The 17067-nt window shown below is 40.9% G+C and overlaps 1 protein-coding gene and 1 pseudogene across 6 annotated transcripts in view; both read left to right on the forward strand.

Moving 5' to 3' along the window:
* PCDH15 (protocadherin related 15) overlaps window positions 1-17067 on the forward strand; it is a 455608-nt gene that overhangs the window by 268042 nt on the left and 170499 nt on the right. For all 6 annotated transcript variants that reach the window (XM_066618750.1, XM_066618749.1, XM_066618751.1 and 3 more), the window contains 3 exons: window positions 160-239; window positions 5143-5236; window positions 10551-10679. In XM_066618750.1, the coding sequence (XP_066474847.1) occupies window positions 160-239; window positions 5143-5236; window positions 10551-10679 (303 nt within the window). The remainder of the gene's footprint in view (window positions 1-159; window positions 240-5142; window positions 5237-10550; window positions 10680-17067) is intronic.
* Window positions 15524-15607, forward strand: LOC136647061 (U4 spliceosomal RNA; annotated as a pseudogene).

The following is a 17067-nucleotide window of genomic DNA, read 5'->3' on the forward strand; positions in this document are numbered from 1 at the left end:
AGTTAAAGCTGTCAAATATTTAATTATTATGAATGAGTTGATTAGCATTTAAAATGTGTTGTCTATCACTGTAGAGCATATTTTTTAAAAAAATCAAGATTCTAAAAGGAGGCTATCGCAAAATATAATATGCCACTTATTTGTGTTGTTCTTGTGAAGGCAACTGATCGAGAGGGTGACCCTATAATGTATCTCATACAGAATGGAGATCCCCAGCAAGTATTCAACCTTTCACGAACGTAAGTACCACAACCCTGATGATGTGTCACTTTCCAACCTCCTGGCCCAATTAAACATGTGGCTTGTGTGCAAACAAGTCAGCTTCTAATCAGAGGTGTTCAGCTATTTGAAGCTGTACTCTTAGACACTAATAGGAGCTCTGTGAATGGTTCTGAACTTCAAAATTGTACAACTGAGACCATTTATTTATTTTAAATGTTTGACTAGGTAAAACCCACTGAGATGGAAATTTCCATTGTGAGAGTGACCTGGGATTAATTAGAAGCCTTTAGACTTGCCAGCTTTACTTTAATGATAGTGACATTTTTTTTAGCTTACAATTTCTATTCTTGAAAATAAAATGTGTTTTATTGAAAAGGAGAACCTTTGGGGGCTATTGTTTGAATTCAGCACCAGACATTCCAGGCCTTGCTAACTCAGAAAGCTTTTCACTTCTCCTGAAATTGATGCCATCTTAATTAGTTTAAAGGATAGCTGTGGAACACTGAAAGCACATGTACCAGAAATAGTGGAAGCTTTTCTTTTAACAAGCTGTCATTTGCAAAGTTATTACTGGCCAGAATATTAATTATAATAGAGAGGGTACATTGAAGGATTTTCTTTTTCAATAAATTAGGAAAAGAATAAGTAGAAGCCTATCATTATGTTTTCAAAGCTCAAGAGTGTGCTGTGTGAAAACCTGCGTTTATTCACAGCTATAAAAACTGGTATAAGCAGAATTGCTATTAAAGATGAGGGGAGCTAGTTAATCAAGCAGGTTTGGCCTCAAAATAGATATTGTGTTTCCACTGGTGAAGGCCATTATTCCAAGCTTCTTTGCAATTTTTCATGATGGATTTTCTAGTGGGGGAAAAAATTATATTAGGACCAGTTGCACAAGCTCACCATGATTTTAAGAGAGAGGTTCTTCATTTCATTGCATATTTTGTGTTGTGGCACCACTTTTTGGGAACTCATTGACAGAAAATCTAAAATCTGCCCCTTCAGTAGAGAATTTCCAGTGAGTCCTAAAAACAATTTATTTATGTTCGCTTTCGGGGATGGTTAAGGATGGGATATTTCTGATTGTTTTTATCTGACCTTTTATTGTGTACTTACATCTTTGCTGCCTTAGTATTTTTAGCTTGTTGTGCATTTCTTTATTATCTACCACCACCTATTGCTTTTTAGAATTACCATTCGCTATACTGGCTTTTAAATTATGTTTTAAGTGTTTTAATTCTTTGGTTTTTATCTGTTTATCAAGTATTGTAAGCCATCTTGAGCTTTTGTAGAAGAGGTTATAAATGTTTTAAATACAATAAATACCTTTGAAAACAAAGGCCAGCAATCTATTTGCACTGGATGCACAACCCATAAGAGTAGTGGACAGCATCAGCCTGTGAATGGGCATCGAATTGAAATGGATGGATAGTATCCATATTTGAATGTGCATTTGGAGGCACACCCTGTTAAATGTAATGACCTTCTAATGACCACTAGTGTCATCAGCATGAATTTGGGTGAACATTAGATTGAAAGCTATTTGAATGTGCTTTGAAATTATGCCTGTAATTCCTAAAAGAAAGATACCCAAGAAAGATACCTGCAGAGTTCCTGCTGATGTCTATGAGTTTGGGGTGTGGACGTAGTGAAACAATTTGCATAAAACAGTGTACATTTTCCACATATTGTGCACAGTTAGTACAATTTTATGACAGATTCTACCAAATGTTATACAAGAAAGCAAAAATGCCCAATAATGCAAACCTGCAACCCAATCCTATTGGGCCCAGCCACCAGCAGAACTCACATTCCACTGGCAGTGACTTCTGCACGCAACCTTAAAGGACAGTGTGGCAGCATGCAGAAGAGCATGCTGCAGGAGTGCTGGCAGGAAGACTGAAGACCCATACTGGACCCACTGAGGCAGGTGGGACATCAGGAGAGGTGGGAGGGGCGGGGGAGGGCAGAACAGGGCAGAGAGGGGTCAAAACCGGGCAAGTATGGGGCGTAATGGGTGCAGGGAGGCTGTGGGTGGGGGCGGATCAGACAGAGATAGGATAGAGAGATGATAAGATCAGGTCGGATCTGATCATCTCCATGGGTAGCCTCCCTGCCCCCTTTCTCTGCTTGGACTTGCATCCACTGAAGAGCCCACTGAGGCCAGGAGCTGCAGAACAAAATGACATGAGACCTGGAGGTTGCTTCCAGGGCTCACCTGTGTGCTCCCCATGTCATTGGTCATTTTGCCCAACATTTCCCAAACTGTTTGTGGTGCCAGTGCATCGTAACCCAGAGTTTGGAAAATGCAGCATGATGCAGTCAATGAAGCAATTTCCAGGTCATGCACCATTTTGTTTGACAGCTTCCTGGCCCCAGCAGGCCCTGGAAGCATTACAAACAAAACAGTATAAGAAGCTGGTAAGAAGTTTGGGAACTCCTGCATCATGAGATAAAATGATATTCCTTGTGTGTGAAGAATACATTTCCTGAACACTTAGGTATTTTGCCAGTGTGCCTATTATTGGTTGTGTTCAAAAAGCAACACTGGTTGTACAGTCAAATTAGGTAAGCTGTAAAGAAAGAACAGTGTATTCACAATGGTGTAATAAAGATGTTTCTGCCTTGACTGATCTTCCGCATCAGCAGAAGTTAATGAAGAAAACATATTTGCCTTGTAACTTTTTCTGCAAGAGTGGTTTTGGTATGTTTCCAGTACCTAATGTTAAAACAACCCATAACCCCAAAAAGTACTTCTCTGGAATTCTTGCATGGAAAATCTGAGATGCCTTTAAAAAAAATTATCATTTTTGTTCTGCTGTATAGTACAACTCCTTGCAGTGTGTTAATGAATTACTGAATTTTGGAGGGCTGGATAACTTATCTAATGACAAATGCAGTAAGGTGATTTATAAATCATCCATGGTGATCATCTTTTAGAGATAGGAAATTGGATATATGGTATGCTAGTGAGTTAAAAAAAACATTTTTTTAAATCCAGATTGATTTCGTGCCTAAACGCAGCAAGTGCAATTTAAAGAAAGTAAATCAAACTCCAGTCTTTCTGAGATCAACAGGATTTAAGTATAGTTAAATTCTTAATTCGCAATTGATTTTAACAAGACAGGCCTGATTGAGGCCAATTTGGGTAGATGACAGTAGATGACATTTGGGTAGGTGACAGATGACAAATGGATTGCTTGTGTACCTGTGGAATGAGAGGGAAGAAGGCTCATAGAACATCCAGTGTCCTTTGATTGGAGATTTCTGCATCCTTTGCCTTTTCTATCACAAAATTTGCCTCTGAAACAATTATACTTTTCCCCCCATTCTACGCTTCTCATGTGAGCAGACCACTCTACACATATGCATTTGTTCTTAGGCACCTCTAAGTTTCTTTAATTATGATATATAAATAAAAGCTAATTCCTTACATTCAATTCCATTTTCCCAACATTCCATTGCACTCTAGTGTGATCAAGAAGCAGAAAGAGCAAAGCTGTGTAGCTTCTAATGTGTGTTATGGAGCAAAGTAAACAGGCAATCTGGTCCAGCTGAGATGGTGGGAAGACCCTACTTTTTAATCTAGGCACATTGGGGTTTTGGGGAAAGGTTTAGCTCCCACCCCAACAGTGTTTCTGCATGCATGCCTTTTTTCCTATATAAATGAATATTACACTTTTTTGTGTGGGAAAACACATCTGCTGTACTTGAAAAAATGTTGTAATGGAAAGGGAGGAAAGCACTGGAATTCTTTATCATTTCCTGTCCCTCGAATAAGAAGGGTCATGGTTTAGTTATCTGTAAGTATCACAATTTTCTGTACTTAAACAGCAACTTTCTGTCTGACTTGGTAATTTTACTATACAGGTGGGGCTCAGTATCTGTGGGGGATCCATTCTTGGATAATGACATCCGTGATCAACGCCCCTTTAAACTGTCCAAAGGAGGCCAGAGCTGTGCTCCAGTCCCCTCCAGAGGGCTTTCTGAAGCCCGTGGAGGTAGCATGCGTCCACCCTCTGTCCACTGCCTCTGCAGGCTTCAGAATGGCCCGCAGTGGTGAAAAAACATCACTTTCAATTTTCCGAGGGAAACTGGAAGTGGTGTTTTTTTTGCCACTGTGGGCCATTCCAAAGCCTGCAGAGGCAGCAGGCGAACGACCCAATGTAGGTCTGGGTCTGTGATCCAGTGGGGCTCTGATAGTGCTGTTACATTTACAGCCCAGTCCTAAGGTCTGTTTATGTCACCAGATTGTGCATTCTGGCAGTGTAAACACCTTAATGCTGTCTCACATGCAACAGTGCCAGCAAGCATGACTGGGTCTGCGTGATAATGGAGAGTGGATGCCTCCCACTGCTGGTAAATTTGCATATGGGTCGGAAGGGAGAGAGGAGTTGGAATGGGATAGAAGTGGGAGCCATGGGGGCAGAGAGGAGGGCAAATTGGACCCAGATAGGGGCAGATTCAGTGGCAGTGGTGCTTGCCAAATCCTAACCCCCTGATTTGTCTTCAAGGGTCAACACGCTACAGAGCTGTCACAGGTCCAAGTTGTCCCATGCCAGCCCCCTTCCTAGGGAAAGGGAACAAATCTTCAACTGAGGAGGCCTTAACATGCCAAAACTCCTGCAAGATATAGTATAAGGCTGTGTTGGTGTTTCTTCTTTGTTGCATGGAAAGTTACATTGGATTGGGCTGTTAATTATTTTCTGTGCTTTAAGACAGCTGTGCTACCTGCTCCTGTGAATGACAGGCTCACATTCATGCTGGGACTGCCTGTCGTATGGTCCTGTAATATGAAATCACACCTTGAAAAGACAAATATTCCCAATGCAGCCAGTCAGTGGCATAAATATTCTGGTCAATTTTTAGGAGCTGTGTTTTGATGTAACACACGTTTCTGTTTGTTTGTTTTATCACCAGATCCGGGCTGTTAGCCTTAGGAAAGCCTTTGGACAGAGAAAGCACTGATCGCTACATTTTGATTGTTACAGCCTCAGATGGCCGACTAGACGGGGTAGGTTTCATGCGGAAATGTAAGATTGTGTGCAAATCAGAGACAAAAACAGAGTGCTTAGAGCAGTGCAGCCACCACACATTCAACACAAGTTTCTTTTAATCCATTTATAACCTGCAGCAATCCCCCTTTATGTCTGAAGGCTTCGTGCAGATGCTTTCCCTGTACTCATTTGGATGTACAGGACATAGGCTGCAACCGAAATGATTTGTGTCACATTCTCTGACCTCTTATTGTTTTATTATAGCTAAAACACACATTGCACATTATGAACGACATCCCATGGGGTAGCTCCTGTGACGGCTCCAACACACCATGACCAGCTCCATGCCCAGCCTTTGAAATTGTTCCCTTGCACTCTGTGAAACCATATCCTGAGATGCTTGTTTGCCCTGAAAAACTTTTTGCCGTGATCTCTACTGAGAATTGGCACATGGCAAACGTGGAGTTGATTTGATATTTTTTTCCCTGTGCCCAGGGAAATCATTTTGAGATCGCTTTGTGGCAGATCATGAAGAAAACTAATCAAATGTTTTCTTCTACTTCCAAGCATGTGATGAACAGGTTGACAAATTCCGTTAACCCCTGAACACTAGGGCATTTGGATTTGCGATTTGCCTTTGTTATCTGTGACCATACAATGCACTGAGACAGTTGGTGTCAGGAAGAGTATCCTTCCTAATATTTTCAGGATGTCTTTCATTTATTGCCTAATTGTTGCCATTCTGTTGTACCTTTCTTAAGATCATAGATGTATTCTTCTTGAATCTTTTAAAAGTCCTATTGACTCACAGTCATTACCAAAAGTGAGGAATAATTTGATGAATTCAGTTCCATAATGTCAGATTTCAGTAGCCTTTATTCTGCTAAAATTAAATAACCAAAAGATTTGTGAACAACGATTTGCAAACAGTTCAGCTGTCAGTGTCTTTCAATAAACCAGGATGATTGTTTCAGCAGAGCATTCCACATGCCTTGTTCAGATGAAAGTAGTTCACTGAGAGGCATATTCAGGGTAGAATTAAATATTGCAAAAGACAGAAGACTACTGACAAAAGTGTCATCCCTGTGCTCTCTTGCAACATGCAGGGATTCTCTCAACATATTATGTGATGATTCCCCATTCATGAAAGTAGCAGCCACGGAAACAGTTACATGGAGGAAAGTTACAGTGTGATAATCTTTCTTACGGTATGCAGAAGAGAGATAGTGCTATAGTTTTTGGTGGCAGTAGGGCATCTAATTGTGCACCTAGTAGCTTCCCCATTACTCAGCAACTGTTTGCCAGAAGGGCAAAAGGTTCTGTTTGGATATGGAGGCAAAATGAGAAGACCAATAGAAGAAGAGATAGAAGCTGGAATTTATTACTCTATACCAAGGGTGTCCAAAGTTTTTGGCAGGAGGGCCACGTGGACACTGTGTTGGGGGCCGGGGGAAAAACAGAATTAATTTACATTAAAAATTTGAATAAATTTACATAAGTTTACATAAATGAATATATTAAAGATGAACTTATATGATTGAATGAAGGTCTTGCAATAGCTCAAAGCCTATAAAAGGCCTTGCACAAAGCAAGGCTGACCTTTCTTTTGCTGCTGCTACTGCATCACAGACATGAAACAACAAGCAGTGGAGGGAGCCCTCATTCCACAGCTCACGCGAGGGGTCAAACAGTCGCCCTCATGCAGAGAGCAGTTGCATCGGGCCAATGTGGGCTCTGGAGGGCCAGAGGCTCATTGGAGATTAGGGGTGCCCTGAGGGCCGCATTGAGAGGCCTTGAGGGCCACAAGTGGCCCCAGGGCCAGGGTTTGGGCACTTCTGCTCTATACGAGCAACAAGTATCCGTCAAGCAGATAACCCAAACACAGAGTTCTTATGTCCCTCTAGCAGAAGTGGTCTTCCCCTATTAGATGTCTTCCTCTCATTCACATCCCTGATGGGCCATCTGCAGCTGGCAACTGCAGCTGGCAACTGCCTTCTGATTCCATCTGCTTCCTTCTGATGATGACAGTGCTCTTCAATGGTGTCTCAAGCCCCCTTTTAATAGCAAACAGTAGCTGATGGAATAGAAGCCAGAATGACTTCATCCCAGGGTGTGATCTTGGTGTACTGCCCAGAATGTCTTATGATAAGACTAACAGGTGCAAGCTCCCAAAAATTAACTCCATAATGGAGGGACAGACTGACATCAGAGAGGAGCTATGCAGACCACTAACTCCTCTGCTTAACATGGTTCTTCCACAATCTGCTAATACAGAAACATCCCCTTAAAGATTTAGGTTAGTTTGCATGCAACCTATTCCTAAGGAATTCACCCCTGCTTTATGGAGTCACGCCACTGGAGCACATACTGTGTGTGTGGGGGGGGGGGATTTATGTGTGTCATGGAGGTCTTCTCCAGGTAAGGGGACTTTTGTTTCTTTATCTGATTCATTTACTTACTTGAGGGTAAGACTCTGTTAGCCCAATGGATCACCTCATATGTGTGCCATTTGTTTTGCCGGAACAGGTCCAAGGTGAGTAAAGGAAAGAGAACTGGGAAAAAATCGGACAAGGATATTGGCTTAAGTTACTGCTGCCGATGCCACACCTTTCTGCCCACCTTTCTGCCTCCTCCCCTCCCAGACACTCCCCCTTTCATCCCCCTCCCCACCCATGTTCCACCCTCTGGCTTACTGGCTCTGGCAGTGGAGGTAGGTTCCAGCAGTGAGTCTGCAGTGCTGCTGCCTCTTGCAGTGGCACTTGCAAAATGCTTGCCAGAGGTGTGCTGTGGACACCACCAACAGCCCTTTTATAGCAGCAGAACACTCATCCGCTGATGTAAAACCTTCCGTGCACTGGCCCAATCCTAGTTAGACATTTAGACATGCCAAAAGACATTTGTATCAATGGGCTGCATGAGTACTATTCATTTAATGACTGGCAACTGCGTGTATGAACTTACTCTACTGCATTTAAGAAATAGTCCCAAAACTATGTCCATGATGTTAGATCTGTGATGGTCCATTCATATATGCAAGACATTACTAGAGCGGTGTTTCTCAAACTGTGAGCCGGGATCCACTAGGTGGGTCGCAAGCCAATTTCAGGTGGGTCTTCATTCATTTCAATATTTCGTTTTTAATATATTAGACTTGATGCTAACGTGGTATTTGACTGCATTTGGGGAAATGTTACAGACCTGTAGTTTTAAGAAGCTACTATGTATATTCTTTCAACAATGATAGTAAATGGGCCTTACTCCTGGGTAAGTGTGGGTAGGATTGCAGCCTAGGATTGTCAAAAATTTTCCTGCTTGTTGATGTCACTTCCGATCATGACATCACTTCTGGTGGACCTCGACAGTTTCTCATTCTAAAAAATGGGTCCCAATGCTAAATGTGTGAGAACCACTGTCCGAAAGCATACAAGTCATGAGCATATGTAGCTGAAACAGGTCAAGCAAAATTAATGGCTGACTAAAGTTTTACCTAAAGCTTTCTAAACTTTGTGAAACGCTATTTTCTCTTGTGTTCCAAAGATGCAGTTGGAATCACACCCATCTTGAAAATGTAGCCTCAGCCCACCCAGCCTGTTCTTCCAATTTTCTGTGTCTTCCGTTACAAAACACTTATCGTATCTGATTCTGATGTAACATTTTTCCTCTCTGGAAGCATACAAAGGAAACACAAACATTTAAACACTGTAGCACTGTGGATTTCTACTCTGAAAAAAAGAGTGGTTAACAAAATTCCATACTGCTCCTATTCAATCATAGTTCCTGCAAAATCAATGCATCATTCTTATAGCCCAATCCTATATAATTCCCATATGGTGATGCAGCAGTGCCAACATGGCATACTCTGTATCCCAAGGGGGGGGGGAGGGAAGAGTTTCAGCATGTTGAAGCCTTCTTGGGGTTTGTGAAAATTTATTCCCTTGCCCTGGGGTAAGCCCCAGTAGCCGCCACCACAGGTCAACTTGGACCTGCACCAGCTCTATAGCTGGTGCAAGTCCACTTTGACCTGTGAAGGTGGATCAGGCTTGGTAAGGGGGTTAGGATTCAGTGGGTGCTGCCAAACCTGCTGTTCCCTGGCCTGATCCACCCCCATCACCGCCCTCATCCCCTCCCCGTTACGCCCACCCCTGCCCCATTCCACCCCCTTCCTCCCACACTCTGTGCAGCCTTACTTGTGGTGGCAGATGCCTCTGGCCCATTGTCACACAGACCTGGCCACTCACCACTTCAGTGGTGGCCAGGCCTTGTCCTTTGGTGCTGTCACTTTTGCAACAGCTATAAAAGGGTTTACATCGTCAGGACACTCGTTCTAGTGGTGTAAAGACACCTCAGGATTGGCCATTAGTTGGTGATTTTCATGAGAAAATATTAAAGTCTAGATATATTGACTCCATTTGAGGCTTTTGTGTGGCTCACAATGAGGTTTTTCGCTAATGAATATATATAATTACTCATAGAGAAAATCTGCAACTTTCTGTTTATTTGCTTTTGAGTTTTGGTTCTTTTAACTTGAGTTCACTTCATGTAGAATGTTTGGTGGTGAGTAGAGAAAATATTATGATTTATAAGTCCTGCAGTTGCATTTAGAGGAGCATCAGCAAGATTGTAATGAGCTGCAGAGTGGGAATTCCTGCTTCACTTGTTTCATACTGGCTAGTTAACTGTCACTGTGGTTAGACCTTTTCAGTGGAAAGGTCACATTTGCATCTTTGTTTCTAATTACCACACTCTATTTTCAGTCTATACCCCCAGTAAGTAAAAAAAAAAAAAAAAAGCATGAGCTTAGTTTTCCATTCTCAGTGTCCCATGCAACTGGGTGTCACAGAGAAGGATCTTCTCTTTCTTCTGCATTTTCTAAACTCTAATGAACTTATTACTGTGTTGAAAAGTTGTAGTTCACATCTGAATACATGAGCAAGAACGGACAGGGAGAAGTGAGTCTTTCTAAAAGTGCAATGTCTTAATGATGTTCTAGTGATAAGGGCTGGAAGGGAGCTTGTGCTTTGTGTACCTGAACCTCCAGATAGGTCTCATATTTGCCACTACAAGAAGTGACATTCAGCTGGAGGATATTGTTTTGCAAGTGAAATTTTAATATAATTGGTATAGAGATCAAACGTTTTGCAGTGATTTTGGAAAACCATAAATTGCCTTTATTTTTTGAAACTCATAATTCAGTGCCTGCATTTAAAAAAATACAGAATAGCACTGAACGCTTCTATACTAATTTGCATAAATTATTTGCATGAATATCATCTATTAAAATAAAAATATCTGTATCATATTTTTTAAATCTTTTTATATTTCTTCTTACAGACATCAACTGCTACAGTTAATGTGGTTGTAACGGATGTAAATGATAATGGACCAGTCTTTGATCCTTTTCTTCCTAAAAACCTTACAGTACCAGAAGAGGAAATCAATGCGCTTGTAGGTCAAGTGAGGGTAAGTTGTTCCTGATATACTATAGTGATTTGTAGGACTACCTAAATGAATGAAGCCATCAGATTGTCCACTGAACTAGGTCAATTCAAAGTTGTTGTTCCTAATGGGAACTCAGAGAAATCAATGTCTATTTTAAAAATACTACATTATCTCCAAAATTTTCATTGCACACATCCTTCATGGACATCTTTTCAAATTCTCACTCCTCTTGGCCATGAAGCAAAATCATTTTTAAACTTTGGTACAGTTTGGTAAAGCACTGCTGAATTAAAAACGCAGCAAAGACACCCACAAAAATCAACTTCATAGCCATTAGGTGCAGTCCAGCCAAACTCTTGACTAAGGGCCAGCTGGGTGTTTGATGTACTTGAAAGAGATGTAATGCCAGCTCAAAATGCCTCTGATTTTCGCAAAAACAGCGACAGTAGAACTGTGTTCAGGCCTGCAGGGAGCAAGAGATTAACTCTAGTAACTGATATTGAATGCTGCTGTTTGTCCCTGAAGTGACTATTTGTTGCAAGAACCACTTAAGGGCAAATAGCAGCTTGGGGAGGTTTATTGTCAGTGGAAAAGGGGCATCCAGGAAAGACTTAATAACTCCTTCTCCTTGCACCCAGCTTTTTTTTTTTCCTTCAAGGTGCTTCTTCATATAAGTACGCTTCTTTAAAATGTATTCAAATGTGCACATCTAGTTTGACACTGGGTTCAAACTATTTGTGATGTTAACAGACCCATTTATTTTAACCTACCCCAATCATTTCAGGGGTGAGACTCAGTTGTTACAGCTAAAGGGACAGATGGGAGATGGATATTAAATCTTTCCTCTGCCTGTGGCTTACCTGCCCACAGCCTCTCTCCCAATGTCACTTTTCGTCTAGCATTTACATCTGATGCCAGAAGTCAGCCAGGCTGAGAGAAAAAAAGCCATGGAGAGGCTACGCGGAAGTAAGTAGCAGGCATAGGAAGCATTCAGCTTTTCTCCCCTGCTTGCCTTCAATGGTCTCAAAACACCAACTTTATTGTATATACACGTTAGAGCAAACACAGGCTTAAAAAAAAACACCTCTCAACATCATGAGTTGCCTCAGAATTTGTTCTCATGAAATGAATAGGAACATAACCCAGTGATAGAACACACATGCAGGAAGCCCCAAATTTAGTTCCTGGCACTTCCAGGTATGGTTGGGAAAGACCCTTACCTGAAATCCTGGAGAGCTTCTGTCAGTCGGTGTAGATAATACTGAGCTTGATGGACTTGGGGTCCAAGGATCATATGGTCTTGTAAATGAAGCTGAAGATACAGTTAAATGTGTAAGTTCCGTTCAGCTATTATGGGACCACATTCTATGATGATGGAACAATATCTGTATTTGTGAATGACAGGGCTTCCTCCCATACCAGGAACTTCTTAAAATGCCAAATGGCATTTATGTGGGAAGGAATTTCATGATTTTTTCTCCCACCCAAGGGTTCCTCCATCTCTATGACAAGAACAATGTGGATCAGACCACAGCGAAGCATTTCATACATTGCTGCACAAATATATGAATTAGCTGTGATGACAATCATTTGCAGATTTTGATTCACAGTGGCTATGCATTGATAAATATTTACTTGCAAGTGTTAAGCTTGTGGTAAACTATGTGGCAAAAGCCTTTTGTTTACTTAATGGTAATTCTGAGTAGTTCAGAGGTGCCCATATGTGTGGTTAAAAATAGTGCATTTTTGCATTATTTTGATAATATCTAAAATTGGGCTGTTTCATCTCTTCTTCAAAAAGATACATGAACTGTCTTTGCAGCCACAATAGCCAAATGTTCCCACAGGGAGATGTATGAATCCCATTTTGGATATGTCTACAGAAGTCAAATAGAGTACGAGAAGCACTCCAAAATGAAAAGATGAATGAAAACTTAAATTTAAGTGAGGGTGCATTGTTTGAATGTGAGATCATATTGTGACTGATGTTCTTTTGACAGTCTATATGAAGCAGGCTGGTGTTTTGGAGAAGCAATAAGCATCTTTTGAATTCATTTTGTGCTTTGTCAAGACATCGTCAATGTATCATCTTCACAAATGCAACTCATTGCTTAGTTTAGGCATTGGAATAGAATATGTTACCACTTTAGCTGCTCTCCATCTTGTATGTTATTGTAATTTCTAAATCATATAAAGTGCTTCTATCACTGAAGACAGAGATGTCAGTCAGTAGTAAATTCTGATAGCAAAAGGAGTTTTTGCATTACTTTTTTGCATGTGGAGTATAGCAGGATATCAGTTTTATTAAGCTAGACACTCAGCTCTGTGTCAAGAAAAAAGAACTGCATTGTGCATATCCTACATTGTTCTCTTGAAATATTGTTTACAATTTGAGTTTCAGTCTCTTGGTGCTCTGTACCAATTTGCAAGGTGTTGGAATCATGATTGTGTAGCTCACAGGTAGACTTGAAAGATTTATGTTGTCAAAAGGAACTGAAGTTTGTCTACTTTAGCCCTGTTTGAACTACCTGTCAAAATTCTACTACATTTTCTACTGTATGTCTAGAACAAACCTCAGGCTGGAATCCTGGGAGTAAGTCCCACTGAATTTAATTTACTTCTAACTCAACTTGCATATGATTGCACTGCTAGTACCTGAAGACCACTCTCAGACTAAAATCTCTCACAGACTTATTGTATTGAAATATACGTTTAAAAATACACTATGTCCCTTGTCACCAACACAAAAAGTATTAAAGAAATTGTCAGAAAAATATTGTTAGAAGAATATTAAACAGATATCTCCCAGTTGGATGCAGATACCCTTCCCATAGTTTCTTTTTGATCCAGGGGTGTTGAAACCAAATCAAGAGTTTTAGCCTTAACACTTAGTTTGTAGGAAATCCCAAACTGCAGCCATATATTCCATTGCATGTTAGGAACCAATAGCAAGTGTTAATATCCTATGAAGTAGAAGAGCTCTCAGCTGGAGCCCTTGTCGGCAGCAGCACAGGAAAAAAAAAACTCCTGCTGGGAATGGGAGATGTAAAGAAGATTAAAAGAACAAAAGCTAAAAAGGACAAGTCTGAAAGTCTGTTGTGGATGCATTTCAGTTCCTTTTAACTCCACACGGTACTGACTTTACGGTGGCAATTGGAGTTGTACCAGGTCCCCCATTGTTCTTTTAATTTTATCATTGGGATCCCCCAAAGTCACTTTCTGAAAGCAATTTCATTTTTTGAAGAGGGCCACTGTGAAAAGGAAAGATTTGAGAGTTCAAAGGCATGAAACTGACAGTGAAGTTCAACCATTTCAAATTACTTTTCTTATAGCGATTGACTTCTCTTATACAGAACATTAAACTATTTTGATTGTTTAAAAAACACCTCTGAAATGTCCTGCAAGATCATGTTTGATATTTACAACTAGCACATTATCAGGAGGTATCAGTGTGTTTCACACAATTCCCTGGGTCCGAAGCTGCATGGCACACAGTCCTTTGTGCTGCCGGTGGACAAAGAAACATATTGGTGCTTGCATTTCAGGCTAATTTAGTTACAGGGAAGGCAGTCTAACGTACAAACATATTAGGAGCCATATAATCTATAGATTAATTAGTTCTTACTTAAGTAATTTTATTCATAAGACTTCTATACCTCCCTTCCCCAGGCTACGCATCTGGTACTTAAGGCGGTTCAAACCAAAATGGCCTAAAACAGAAGATGAAAATAGAAAACCATCATAAGAACAGCCCCACTGGATCAGGCCATAGGCCCATCTAGTCCAGCTTCCTGTATATCACAGCAGCCCACCAAATGCCCCAGGGAGCACACCAGATAACAAGAGACCTCATTCTGGTGCCCTCCCTTGCACCTGCCATTCTGACATAGCCCATTTCTAAAATCAGGAGGTTGCGTATACACATCATGGCTTGTACCCCGTAATGGATTTTTCCTCCAGAAACTTGTCCAATCCCCTTTTAAAGGCGTCCAGGCCAGATGCCATCACCACATCCTGTGGCAAGGAGTTCCACAGACCAACCACACGCTGAGTGAAGAAATATTTTCTCTTGTCTGTTCTAACTCTCCCACACTCAATTTTAGTGGATGTCCCCTGGTTCTGGTGTTATGTGAGAGTGTAAAGAGCATCTCCCTATCCACTCTGTCCATCCCCTGCATAATTTTGTATGTCTCAATCATGTGCCCCCTCAGGCGTCTCTTTTCTAGGCTGAAGAGGTCCAAATGCCATAGCCTTTCCTCATAAGGAAGGTGCCCCAGCCCCGTAATCATCTTAGTCGCTCTCTTTTGCACCTTTTCCATTTCCACTATGTCTTTTTTGAGATGCGGCGACTAGAACTGGACATCAGGAACATAGCAGATAAAAAGTCAGATAAAAAAAGTCCAGCAGGCCCTCCAATATCCACAGCTGTCCAAACTTTCCCACCATCCTATCCTATCCATCCTATCCTATGCATCACCAAAAGCTGTTTGATGATGATGATGAGACCTTTATTAGCATACACATCATGACAATACGTAAGTAAAATCACACAACAAATCCATACTCCATTATCACATGATACACACCCAGAAAAAGGAACTTAATAGTCAGAAATGCCCCATATGCTAGCTTGTTACAGAACTAAGCTTTGAATCCGATTTCCCGAGAACTCATAACTGTATGGACAAAATGGGCAATATTGTTAAGAGTTTCTCCCTCCTCTGTTGACAAAAGGGCTTGCGGCACATCTGCCTTTGGCCATCTCTGGAGATGCGCCAAAATTGGTATAAGATATTTCTGGCAATGAGGCTTGTGCAAGGGGCAAAACAAGAAGATATGTTTGAGTGTTTCCATGTGATTTCATGTGCTTTACACAGTGGCAATATCATAGCCGATTAGGTTAATTCAAGGCGCGATTATTGCTAATGGAAAACTTTTCCCTATACAACATCATGCCCACTGTGGACTTGTAGGAGCTGGGGTGGCATGCCTCAAAATTGGCATTTTCTCTTTTCCTCCCTCTTCCTCACCCATCCTGATACTCATATACCACACTCCTGTATTGAAATGTTAGCTGACTAAACTGTATTTAAAAAAAAAAAAAAAATTACAAGATATTCCCTAATGTTCTATGAAATTGAACCATTACTTCCTAAGCAGGGATCATCCCATTTCTTAGTTATTTTTCTTAATGTCACAGTGGGAGTCAGGGGGAAGAGAGTAGAATAGACTATGTTAGAATTAGCTTCCTGCATTATTCATAATTACAAAGTTTGAAATATTTTCCATTTTGAAGGAGCTTTCTCACACAATATGGCACTGCATATTACATTTCTTACTGTGACAAGCAGAAGGTAATGATGCCTCCTTCTCTTCACCCTGAATCTTTTCCCTTATTATGAACACACAGGCATGTTTAATCTAAGCAGAAATTCTTAAGAACTGAGCAGTCTCTTTGTGTGCATTTGTCTTATAATATTTCTAAATAAATATATATAAATAAACTTTATTTGTATCCCGCCCTTCTCCCTGAAAGGGACCCAGGGTGGCTTACAACATGTAAAAACAATTTTAAAAAGCATGATTTAACACAGATAAAAACATATTAAAAACACATTAACAGAGGCCATAAAAACAGTAGTCAGAATAAAGTCAGAATAAAAAAGAGCATAAAACAGCAAATCATAGAGGAATCCAGCCTGTCAAAAAGAAACTAAAAGATGTATAAAAGTGTTAAAAAGGCCATGGAATCAGAAGGCTTGTTTAAAGAGCAGGGTCTTCAGGCCTCGCCAAAAAAACTCAAGAGAGGGAGCCATTCTCAAGTCATAATCCTTCCCTTATTTATTATCCTTAGAAAGGTACCCTAGATTGGGTACTCCTAGTGTCATAGAAAGAGACACGGTGGCTGAGTGGTTAAAGACACTGGAGTGTCAGCTAGAAGGCTGGCAGCCTGGGAGTTTGAGACCCCGGTGCTGTGGAACATGGTGAGCTCCTGTTATTTGCCCAGCTCCTGCCAGCCTAGCAGTCTGAAAGCATTTAAGTGCAAGTAGATAAATAAGTACCACTTCAATGGGAAGGTAACAGTGTTCTGTGCACTTAAGCATTTAGTTGTGCTGGCCCCGTGACCATGGAAGATGTCTTCGGACAACGCTGGCTTCCTTGACTTGGAGACAAAGATGAGCACCACCCCCTAGGGAAACTTTACCTTTTACTTACTTTTTTTAGTGTCATAGAACACAAAAGAGGCCTACTGAAATTCCAGTGAAATAAATGGAACTTAAAATCACAGTTTAAGTCCTCATTCTCACTGAGGCACATCCACAGGAAAGTTTTGAATAGTATCAGATGTCCATTGGATCTGCTACTGATATTGGCAGCATAAATATTGTGGATTGTGGTTGTGGGTTGA

Source organism: Tiliqua scincoides, chromosome 3, assembly GCF_035046505.1.
Source record: "Tiliqua scincoides isolate rTilSci1 chromosome 3, rTilSci1.hap2, whole genome shotgun sequence".
NCBI lineage: Eukaryota > Metazoa > Chordata > Lepidosauria > Squamata > Scincidae > Tiliqua > Tiliqua scincoides.